The 12,107-nt window shown below is 40.4% G+C and overlaps 1 protein-coding gene across 1 annotated transcript in view; it reads right to left on the minus strand.

The window, feature by feature from the left end:
• The window catches only part of ERICH6 (glutamate-rich 6), a 45,601-nt gene that overhangs the window by 33,043 nt on the left and 451 nt on the right, over window positions 1-12,107 (minus strand). The window contains exons 2-8 of the mRNA XM_010835416.1: window positions 11,433-11,513; window positions 11,189-11,246; window positions 9,195-9,286; window positions 5,407-5,469; window positions 5,014-5,069; window positions 4,799-4,915; window positions 2,890-3,003 (exon numbers count right to left, since the gene is read on the minus strand). Of these exons, the coding sequence (XP_010833718.1) occupies window positions 2,890-3,003; window positions 4,799-4,915; window positions 5,014-5,069; window positions 5,407-5,469; window positions 9,195-9,286; window positions 11,189-11,246; window positions 11,433-11,513 (581 nt within the window). The remainder of the gene's footprint in view (window positions 1-2,889; window positions 3,004-4,798; window positions 4,916-5,013; window positions 5,070-5,406; window positions 5,470-9,194; window positions 9,287-11,188; window positions 11,247-11,432; window positions 11,514-12,107) is intronic.

Here is a 12,107-nt window from a genome sequence, read left to right on the forward strand (position 1 = left end):
TCCTTTATCGAGCCCATCTTTGCATGAAATGTTCCCTTGGTATCTCTAATTTTTTGAAGAGATCTCTAGTCTTTCCCATTCTGTTGTTTTCCTCTATTTCTTTGCATTGATCACTGAGGAAGGTTTTCTTATGTCTTCTTGCTATTCTTTGGAACTCTGCATTCATTTACTTATATCTTTCCTTTTCTCATTTGCTTTTCTCTTCTCTTCTTTTCACAGCTATTTGTAAGGCCTCCTCAGACAGCCATTTTGCTTTTTTGCATTTCTTTTCCATGGGGATGGTCTTGATCCCTGTCTCCTGTACAATGTCACGAACCTCATTCCATAGTTCATCAGGCACTCTATCTATCAGATCTAGGCCCTTAAATCTATTTCTTACTTCCACTGTATAATCATAAGGGATTTGATTTAGGTCATACCTGAATGGTCTAGTGGTTTTCCCTACTTTCTTCAATTTAAGTCTGAATTTGGTAATAAGGAGTTCATGATCTGAGCCCCAGTCAGCTCCTGGTCTTGTTTTTGTTGACTGTATAGAGGAAACGAAGATCATGGCATCCGATCCCATCACTTCATGGGTAATAGATGGGGAAACAGTGGAAACAGAGTCAGACTTTACTTTTTTGGGCTCCAAAATCACTGCAGATGGTGACTGCAGCCATGAAATTAAAAGACACTTACTCCTTGGAAGGAAAGTTATGTCCAACCTAGATAGCATATTCAAAAGCAGAGACATTACCCTGCCAACAAAGGTCTGTCTAGTCAAGGCTATGGGTTTTCCTGTGGTCATGTATGGATGTGAGAGTTGGACTGTGAAGAAGGCTGAATGCCGAAGAATTGATGCTTTTGAATTGTGGTGTTGGAGAAGACTCTTGAGAGTCCCTTGGACTGCAAGGAGATCCAACCAGTCCATTCTGAAGGAGATGAGCCCTGGGATTTCTTTGGAGGGAATGATGCTGAAGCTGAAACTCCAGTACTTTGGCCACCTCATGCGAAAAGTTGACTCATTGGAAAAGACTCTGATGCTGGGAGGGATCGGGGGCAGGAGGAGAAGGGGACGACAGAAGATGAGATGGCTGGATGGCATCACTGACTCGATGGACGTGAGTCTGAGTGAACTCTGGGAGTTGGTGATGGACAGGGAGGCCTGGCGTGCTGCGATTCATGGGGTTGCAAAGAGTTGGACATGACTGAGCGACTGAACTGAACTGAACTGCACTGAATAGAGCTTCTCCATCTTTGGCTGCAAATAATATAATCAATCTGATTTCAGTATTGACCATCTGGTGATGTCCATGTCCATGTCCATGTCTCATTATTAAAGAAATGCAAATCAAAACTACAATGAGATATCACCTCACACTGGTCAGAATGAAAAAGAATCAAAAAGTCTGCAGACAATAAATGCTGGAGAGGGTGTGGAGAAAAGCAAACGCTCCTGCACTGTTGCTGGGAATGTAAACTGATGCAGCCACTATGGAAGGCGGTATGGAGATTCCTTAAAAACTAGGAATAAAACCACCATATGACCCAGCAATCTCACTCCTAGGCATATACCCTGAGGAAAACAAAATTTAAAGAGACACATTTATCCTATTGTTCATTACAGCACTATTTACAATAGGTAGAACATGGAAGCAACCTAGATGTTCATCGACAGAGAATGGATAAAGAAGTTTTGGTACATATACACAATGGAATATTATTCAGCCATAAGAAGGAACATCTTTGAGTCAGTTCTAATGAGGTAGATGAACCTAGAGCCTATTATACAGAGTGAAGTAAGTCAGAAAGAGAAAGACAAATATTGTATTCTAACATATACATATGCAATCTAGATCTAGAAAAATGGTACTGAAGAATTTATTTACAGAGCAGCAATGGAGAAACAGACATAGAGAATAGACTTATGGACATGGGGAGAGGTGAGGAGAGGGTGAGATGTATGGAAAGAGTAACATGGAAACTTATATTACCATATGTAAAATAGATAGCCAATGGGAATTTGCTGTATGGCTCAGGACACTCAAACAGGGGCTCTATATCAATCTAGAGGGAAGGGATGGGGAGGGAGATGGGAGGGAGGTTCAAAAGGGAGGGGATATATGTACACCTATGGCTTATTCATGTTGAGGTTTGACAGAAAACAACAAAATTCTGTAAAGCAAATATCCTTCAATTAAAAAATAAATTTTAAAAATAAAATAAAATTAACGATCTGGAAAAAAAAAAAAAGATTCTATAGTCTGGATGCTCCACATTTCTTTACACTATCTTGATGAGCATCTGGGTTGTTTTCACTTTCTAGCTGTCATGAATTATGCTGCTGTGAACATTTATATGTGTTTCTGGGTGGACATATGTTGTTAGTTTTAATGGGTATATACCTAGGAATGGAATTATTTGTTGGGTTATGTGGTATCTGTATGTTTAACTTTTTGATGAGCTACTGTTTAGACTTGTCCAAGGTGGCAGCATCATTTTATATTCCCCTTCAGCAATGTTTGAGAATTCCAGTTTCCCTACACCCTTGCCAACAGTTGTTTTATCTGTCTTTTGGGTTATAGCCATTCAAGGGGTGTGAAATGGTATCCCGTTGTGGTTATGATTCGCATTGCCCCAAGAGAATGGGGCAGAACCCTTTTAAGAATGGCAATTCATGGAATTCCCTGGCAATCTAGTGGTTAGAATTCCAGGTTTTCACTGCTGGGGGCTCAGGTTCAATCCCTGTTCAGGGAACTAGGGTCCTACAAGCCATGCAGTGTGGCAAAAAAAAAAAAAAAAAAGGTGGGGGGTGATGTAGTGGGAAGATGAAGAAGAACATGCTGCTTATGTTTAAAGTAATGTCTAAAAATAACACTATTTCCTCAGTAAACCTGCTCCAGAACTTACGTGTTCTGGCAGTTCAGAGCTGCTGTAATCAGAGGAAACATCCACATTGGAGAGAAATGTTCTTAGGTCGCTCCCACAGAATTCACACTTGGGTGATTCCTCCTCCTCTTCTTCCTTAAGAGAGGAGAGAAAAAATGAAGATATGCCCACATGGAGGCCCAGAGCCTCTCAGAGCAGGAGAAGCCAGAGCCCTGGGCAAGGCCAGCGAATCCACATTTCAAAGAGTGTGGCTGGAAAAGAGAGCTGGCCAATCAGCTGCCGCCACCCTGAACCTAAACTAGTGTCAAGGCCCATCTCAGAAGACCTGAAAGGTCTGCCTGGAATTCAGGTGGAACCAGCCCTGCCCAGAGACCAGTGCAGGGACAGCTCTGTGGAAGGGAGCCCCGAAGGCCTTCCTCAAGCTCAGGCCCATCTCTGGGTGTCAGGGGAAGAAAGCTCAATACAAGCTCTTGTGCTTCAGAAAAACGAAGCTGCTGTGTTTGCAATGCAAGAGACCTGGTTCGATCCCTGGGTCAGCAATATCCCCTGTAGAAAGGAATGGCCACGCACTCCAGTATTCTTGCCTGGAAAATTCCATGGACAAAGGAAACTGGTGGGCTATATAGTCCATGGGGTCGCAAAGAGTTGGACATGACTGCACGATTAACACTTATGCTTGAGGAAAGAATTTCTTTCTTCAAGAAAGAATTTACATTACATGATGTATTTAATGTGTCACCACGCATTAGAATTGCTTAGTTCAATGTGCTGCACAAAATAACAGTGAACACCAACCATGTTGCTGCATCCACAGGGCGTTCCTGTCAACTCCTGCACACATATCTGTGCTGCCCTGCCTCACTTGTTGGTGAATCTTATTTTCAGCAAATAAGGCTGTACCTTTAGTGTGCCCCAGAAGAAGTAATCAAGGAGGTTCCAGTTTGGGGAGTGTGCAGCTCTCAGCACAAGTCCAAGTTTGGAAATAATCATTCTGCCAGTCAGTCCCATACCTCTTTGGCCAAGCAAGGTGGTGTGCGTCCTGTCGGAATGACTAAGGTGACCTCTCCCTTGCCCATTGAAAGCAGACATTAATTGGTCACTTAACACTATTAAATACAGCTAACGCTCACTGTGCTTCCAGGCTTATGGCCATTGTTATAGGTTGAACTGTGTTCCTCCAAAGGCTATGTTAATCCTAATCCCTGGTACCTGTGAATGTGGCCTGACTTAGAATGGGGTCTCTGAAGATGCAATGAAGTTAAGAGGAGGTCATTAGGGTGGGCAATAAAGCAATATGACTGGTATCCTTGGAGAAGTGGGACATTTGGACACAGACACACGCTGTGATAGTCAAGGCAGAGACTACAGTGATGCGGCCGCAAGCCAAGGAATGCCGATGACTGATGCCGTCACCAGAAGCTCAGAAGAGGCAAGAAGGGACTCCCCCAGGCTGGACTTGTTGACACCTTGATTTTGGACTTTTAGCCTTCAGAACTGTGAGACAATACTTTTCTGTTGCCATAAGCCATAAGCCACCTAGTTTCTGGCATTTTGTTACAGAAGCCCTAGGAAATGAACACAGCCACCCTAAGTGCTATTTCAAGTAAGTGAGCTCTTAGCCTGCTTTTTTTTTTTTTTAAAGTAAGTTTGGTCTTCCCTGGCAGTCCAGTTGTTAAGACTTTGCCTTCTAACGCAGGGAGTGTGGATTTCAGCCCTGGTTGGGGAACTAAGATCCCACATGACTCTTGGCCAAAAAACGAAAATATAAAACAGAAACAATTCTGTAACAAATTGAATAACAACTTTAAAAATGGTCCACATCAAAAAAAAAATCTTAAAAAAATTATGTTCAGTATCTTTTGTGCAAATCATCATGTGTCTTTTTACATCATTTATGACAGAAATAAAAAAAAATGTAAATGAAAATTACCTTGAACTTAATGCCTAAATTGGAACTCTCTTGTTTGAATGTCAGAATAGATGGTGGCCCAATGCTGGGTAATGTTCTCAGTGAGGGCTCAAAGAGTGTTATGAAGTCTTCCTTAAACTAAATTTTAAAAAGAGCGAAAGAAAAAAATGGAAGATTGAATAAGTGATTTTTACCATGAGTATGGTGTACTAGTTGGGTTGATAAACATCTCTTACCTCCAGTTCACATAAAATACTTAGTTTTGGTTCTTCTGGGTTAATTATCCATTTTGCTGAAGAAAAAAAGGGACAGATTTAGAAGGAAAGTTAAAAACTTTTATGCAGTGTAGTTTGAAAACCATTTTCTGTAAAGTCCTAGCCCATCACACACACACACACACACACACACACACACAGAGTCTAAATGCCCTGAAACCCTACCTTCACCACCTTCTTGCATATATTCTTTTTTTATTGGAATATAATTGCTTTACACTGTTGTGTTAGTTTCTGCTATATTCTTAGGGGAGCTCTTTTCTAAAGGGGTTGGACGCCACCCAAGTTCAGGCAGACTCCCTAAGGGCAGTTTATCTTTGTTGGAGGTGAGGTTGATGCCAAACATCCAGTTACCTCTTAACTTAGATGCTAGATTTTCAGGTTCATCCTCCTTCTTTACAGAGGGCACTTTCTTCTCTGAAAAAAGAGTGTACATTTGTCAATCAGTCCTGACAAAGGAGAAAAGAAGTCTCATAGAAAAGAAAATACGCCTCTTAGGAAAATAAGTGCCCTTATTGTGTTTATCTTTTAATGTTTTTCTTTTCCCAAATAACATGTTATCAACAGTAAATAACAAACAGAGGAGGTGCACCACTAATGAAACACATTAAAAAATGTTTCCTGGGGCTTCCCAGGTGGCACTAGTGGTAAAGAACCCGCCTGCCAATGCAGGAGACGTAAAAGATGTTTCCTTGCTGCTTTTGAGTCTCAGAATACTACAGGAATGCACATTTTACTTGATTATAATCATGGTTTGCAGGCCCTTTTGTGTTCTGCCTTTTAAGCATACCATTCTGTCTAATTTATGACCATCATTCTGCAAAAGAGTCTTCAGCGGGAGGAGTGCTGGGCTGGGGTCAAGTAGTTCCCATTCAAAACACTGAATTAAACCACCATGATAATTCCCTCTGCAGATTCCAGGGCAATACTGGGAATGGGAAAGACAGCCATCAGCACACAGGCCACTTGGAATAAATGTCTAGAAGGTTAGACAAATGAGATTGGCATGATGAAAAACCAATCAGAACATTCCACAATGGGACAGAGGTAAAGGGGGAGGGTGGGCCCATTCTCCCAGTACAGCCAGAGCTGGTTCTGGAAAAAGAGATAGGTGTCAGAGGATGAGACCCTTCCTCTGTGGTGGTGGTGGTTTAGTCGCTAAGTCGTGTCCGACTCTTGCGACCACATGGACTGTAGCCTGCCAGGATCCTCTGTCCGTGGAATTCTCCAAGCAAGAATATTGGAGTGGGTTGCCATTTCCTTCTCCAACTTCCTATGTGGAGGATCTGAATAATTTTATTTTTTTAAGTGGACCACTTTTTAAAGTCTTCATTAAATTTGTCACAGTATTACTTCTGTTGTTTATGTTCTGGTTTTTTGGTAGTGAGGCATGTGGCATCTTAACTCCCTGACTAGGGATCAAACCCATATCCCCTGCATTGGAAGGTGAAGTTTTAGCCCCTGGCCTTCCAGGGAAGCCCCTGAACAATTTAAAAATAAGTTTTAGGCATTTTGCCCAACAGAAATGCCAGCACAGATATTTTTTTAAAAAAGAGTGAACAAAGGTTTTCATTAAAGTATTTTTTGGTATAGTGAAGAGGTCAAAACACCAAACCAAACCAAATCAAATGACCTTGAAACATCTAACAATCAGATGTATTACATAAGTCACAGTAAGTATAGAAGGGAATATATATATAGGTGTATATGGTGTATATATAGGGAATGCTATAGGTATATAAGGGAACGCGACGTAGTCATTTCAACAAAGTAGATCAGTTGTTCCTGACATAGGAAGGTAAAAAAAATTTTTTTAATTAAAAAAGATAAAACTGCTGTTAATCACAGGAAATATAATTGTCTGGTAGACCTTTAACTGATAAATTATTAGAATTAGAAAGTTCAGCAAGAGAATCAGATAACAAGATTAATACAATCAATAATTTTCCTCAGTTCAGTTCAGTTGCTCAGTCGCGTCCAACTCTTTGTAACCCCACGGACTGCAGCACGCCAGGCCTCCCTGTCCATCACCAACTCCTGGAGTTTACTCAAACTCATGTGCATTGAGTCAGTGATGCCATCCAACCATCTCATCCTCTGTTGTCCCCTTCTCCTCCCACCTTCAATCTTTCCCAGCATCAGGGTCTTTTCAAACGAGTTTATACATGGACAATAACCAATTAGAAAATATAATAGAAAAAAATTCCAATTGTTATATCAATAAAGACAACTGCAAAACATCTCAGAATAAATTAATTAGAGCTACAAATAAGTTCTCTATTAAAAGGAACTATAAAAGAAGATATGAAAAAAGTACATGTACAAAAGTACAACGTACATTAGTAATGTACATGGAAAATGTACATCTGGCTTAGGGAAACCTAAGCCAGAGCCAAGGTTAATGCCTCAAGGTTAAGAACAGCTAACTGCAAACAGCCAACTGGGCTTTCCCAAATAATGCAACCTTAAGCAATAGCCAATCAAATAACTTCCTTGGTTTGCTCTTTCGACTTCTCTATAAAAACCTCTCCAGAGCTCTCCTCTGTGGAATGCTCCTAACCATATCTGGTTTGGCGCTGGCCAATTCCAATCCATATCTGCTCAAGTAAACTCCAAAAAAATGGAAAATGTCTCAGTTTATCTTTTAATGCTGCAAAGCAAGATCAAAGAGTCAACTTGTCAAGTTCCGCTGAAAAACCTCATCACAATTACTTGAACTATATAGATTAATTTGGGAATAATTAACAAGTTTGCTGCTGCTGCTAAGTCGCTTCAGTTGTGTCCAACTCTGTGCGACTCCATAACGGCAGCCCACCAAGCTCCCCCGTCCCTGGGATTCTCCAGGAAAGAACCCTGGAGTGGGTTGCCATTTCCTCCTCCAATGCATGAAAGTAAAAAGTGCAAGTGAAGTCGTTCAGTTGTTTCTGACTCTTAGCGACCCCATGGACTGCAGCCTACCAGGCTCCTCCGTCCATGGGATTTTCCAGGCAAGAGTACTGGAGTGGGGTGCCATTGCCTTCTCCAACAAATTTTCTAATAGTAGGTTTAATATTATATTAACATATGATATAAATTCTACATCTGATTTTTATGTTAGATTGTGTCACTCCTCTGGGCAGGCCCTCCAGTGACTTCGGACTTCATTCTCATTGAATAAGATCTGGTCCTCACCATCTCTCTGACCTTATTACCTAGAATTCACTTCCTTCCTCACTCCACTGCAGCCACTCTGGCTGCCTCCATTGTTTTAGAGGGAAGCGCTTGCTCTTCCCTATGCCTGTAACACTCTTTCCCCAGAGATCATCATCACTCTCACACTTCGAGGTCTGTACTCAAACACTTCAGTTTCTCAGTGAAGATTTCCCTGAGCATCCTGTGTAAACTTTGACCCACTTGTCCAGCACTTCCCAGCCCTCTGCCTGCTCTATTTTTCTCCTTAGCACTTACATCATCTAAGCCATTGTGCATTTACTTGCTTTGTGTATTATTTATGTCACTATCACTGTCACCTCCATCCCCCACACTTTAATAGAAGACCACTGAGACAGGGGTTTGTCTGCTTTATTCGTTGCTGTGACGCTAGAATAAAAAACTGACCTATGACAGGTACTTGACCTATTACAGGTATGTGCTCTGTAAACATCTGATGAACATACGATCCAACATACAACAAATAATAAAGTTTAAAGGAAAGGCTGTTCATAATGATCACTTCTGAGGAATATACTGAGTAAGTTAAAAACTTAATGTTCCCATTATATTTTTCTTAGTGGTTTGATGTTTAAAAAACAGCATGCATATGTTACTTCTATAATAAAAAATAGAGATATGTATCAAAATATGATGGCAGACTATCTCTTGATGTGAACACAGGTGCTACCATTTACTAAAGACTCAGTGCCAAGGATTTTCAATGTTGAATCTCACTTTGATCTTCATTAATGGTCCTATGAGACAAGGATTATTATGGCCAATAGAGGAAGAAGAAGAGTCAGTGAGGTGAACTGACTTGCCTAGTTGTCACAGTGTTAGTTCGTGTTGGTGCTGGGGTTTAATTCTACCTCCCCTGGTGGCCTACCCCCATGCTCTTTCCAGCATGCAGTCCCACCTCCCAGCAAAAGCTTCAGAACCAAACCACTCACTGGGCTTCTCCATGTCAGCCAATTCTTGAAGCCAACTTTCTTCTGTTTGTATTGATACTGGAACTTTTGGATGCAGACTGTGATAGATAGCTCTGAAATTTAGACAAAATGCTTGTTTTCAGTATACCTAGAGAGTTGTTAGCAGTCCTTTTAAATCTGGTACATTTAACAATCAAATAACAAATGTCCCTAGAAGACCCTGATTTCTTGGAAATATTTTCTTCCATTCTTATGTCTTCAGTAAAGTCAGGCACACTGTGCTAGTGTCGTATCTGTTCTTTGCAAAGTACTCCTTTCTAAATCTTAGAGGCTCCCAATACCATATTATTTCTCTCAGAGAGTAAATTACCACCCCTCTCTCTGTGTATGTGTGTCATTATTGTTGGCATTGGCAATGATGGTATGTGTGTTTAAACATTTATTTGAATTTAAATTAGAACATACTGTTCGTTTTAAAATAGCTGTACAATAATCCAGTCTTTTTAAAGGGCTGAAGTTAAATGCATCGTAATTAAGCATTCTGTATTCATCCCACAAGTATTGTGGAGCTTTATCCGTCAGTTAACATTGACATAACCGGAAGCAGGAATTTACTGACTAGCTAAAATGACTGTTACTGGTAACAAATAAATAGTAACTATTGCTTTTCAAGTTCCTTTGCCTCTTTGAGTTTCAGGGGTTTTTTGTTTGTTTGTTTGTTTTGCAGTAATTTGCTGGCTCTTCTAAAAATATCAGACAAAAATTTCCCAAAGAGTTTAGTCAACGTTAGGACTGTTATTTTTTCACCTTTCTCAGTTCTCTTATGTCTCCACCTTCCTTTTTTGAAGCTTTGTTTCTGGTACATTGTGTGTTTTAATTCTGAAATGACTGTACTGTAATGGCTGGAGAACTGCTCTGTTGAAGCCACTCCATCTGGGGGAGTCCTGTTTGTCTAACTTCCCAGGGAAACAAGTTACGAGACCAAGAGTAAAGGAACACGGAAGAAATTTTAAGACAGGCAAGAACTCAGAAATTTGACTGTCCATGAGATCAATACAAAATAATTACCTGAGGAATTTTCTCCAGCAAAAAGAAGAGGAATAAAAAGAAAAAGAGCAAAATGGAAATCAAGAAAGAATGGCCATTAGCCCAATTCAGAAAAATTGAAGACAACTAAAAACAACCAAGGGTTCAGAAGTTCTCCTTTTAGGAGCCAAGTTTTATGGACATAGGCTTTCATTTTCTTGTACAAGCGTGCAGTCACAGTATTGGTTTCTCAGCAAGAAATTATGATTATTGGTTATTGGTTTCCAACTTTTAGAATCAACTTGCACCCAAAGCACTAAGAACTAATAATAATTACAAAACACACAATCACAATAAAACTTAGTAAAGTAATATGACTTTATATGACTATATTATATATTTTAATAAAATCTGTTAAATAATTTGTTGTTTATTGGGAAAGTAAAGGGTAAGAGGAGAGAAGGAAGTAGCAGTTCATTAAGGTGTTAATTTTTTAAAAGAGTTAATAGTCACTAAAATTGATAAACCAAGAAGTAGAGATTTAAATACTTTAAAGTCTTAAAGGTTAGAAAAATTAAATATAATATAACTACTGAAAATGGAGAGGAGGGAAGTGGTGTGAGTTACATTCCTCAGCTTTCATGATGGGAGGTCAGTAGCTATGTTAATAAATCAAGTAATGAAAATCTGCTATTTAAATTTTACTGGAAACAAAATGAACTGTTAATAGTATGTTAACTCTGGTGAGTGGAAGAGGGAACAGAGAGGGGTACAGAAATCTACAGGTAAATAATAGGCCAGAGATGGGCAAGGACCCTGTCTCTATCCGCTCCAAAGTGTCTAACAGTGTAGATTAAAATTTTAAATATATATATATATTAGTTGCAAATGCCCTGGATGATCTTACTCTACCTTCCTGACACGTTCATCCCCAAAGTAAACATCATTTTCAAAAAATAATAAGATGAAAACTGAAAACAATTTCTTACCTATCAAAATTCATTTCAGACATGTCTTTCCTAAATGTCTGAAATATTTTAGGAAAACCTGTTGAATAAAACATGAAACAATTTAGCCATTCCATTTGAATCAATGGTTCTCAAAAGGTCACTTTTGCCCCCTAGGAAACATTTAGCAATATCTAAAGACATTTTGACAATTTTTGATTGTCACAAAGCCTAGTAAGGGCTAACTAGCAGAGTCAGATGTAGACAGGGATGCTGTTAAACATACCATAAAGCCGAGTACAGTCCCTCCTCCTGCCCTCAACACGCTCAGCCTCAGCAAAGAATGATCCAGACCAAAATGTCAATACTGGGGGATGGACGAAATCTACTCTAAGCAACTGCTCTTCTTCCAAGTGGCTGGAGTGGTTTCAGTACACTTAGGCACAAATGTGAACTGTTTATTTTTTTTGGGGGGGGGAGGGGAGGCAGGGCTGTTTCAATAGCAAAACATCCTTAAAGCACTACTCCTTCCTCTTCCTCGTGGTATGAGAGAGAGAGAGAGAGGCGGGAGGACAGAATGAATATGAGACAGAGGACACGATCACTAAATGCACTCGTACAAGTTATAAAGCGAGCACTCGGTACAGTATTGTCTGTTTCCTGTTTTAGGAGGATGCTTCCCCTTCATTCTAAACTATGAACTACCACAGCCGCTCAGCCAAGATTTCAAGGTCTTTGAGAGAAAGGACTGAGATACGGGTGTATGGGAAGTGGTGAGTGTATTTGGAAACTGACACCCCGTAGACGAAGGTTATAGAGTAGCTGTATCAGCTCTCCCCTAGGGATCGGGAAGCCTTAGAGGAAAGGGCTCGGCGTCTGGGGCGAGGGGCGAGGGGCGAGGGGGCGGTACTTTTTTGGGAAGAGATCCTGGAGGGGGCGCTGTCGCTGGGCACAGACGTCT

This window comes from Bison bison, unplaced genomic scaffold (genome assembly GCF_000754665.1).
Source record: "Bison bison bison isolate TAMUID 2011002044 unplaced genomic scaffold, Bison_UMD1.0 scf7180017864042, whole genome shotgun sequence".
NCBI classification, from domain to species: domain Eukaryota; kingdom Metazoa; phylum Chordata; class Mammalia; order Artiodactyla; family Bovidae; genus Bison; species Bison bison.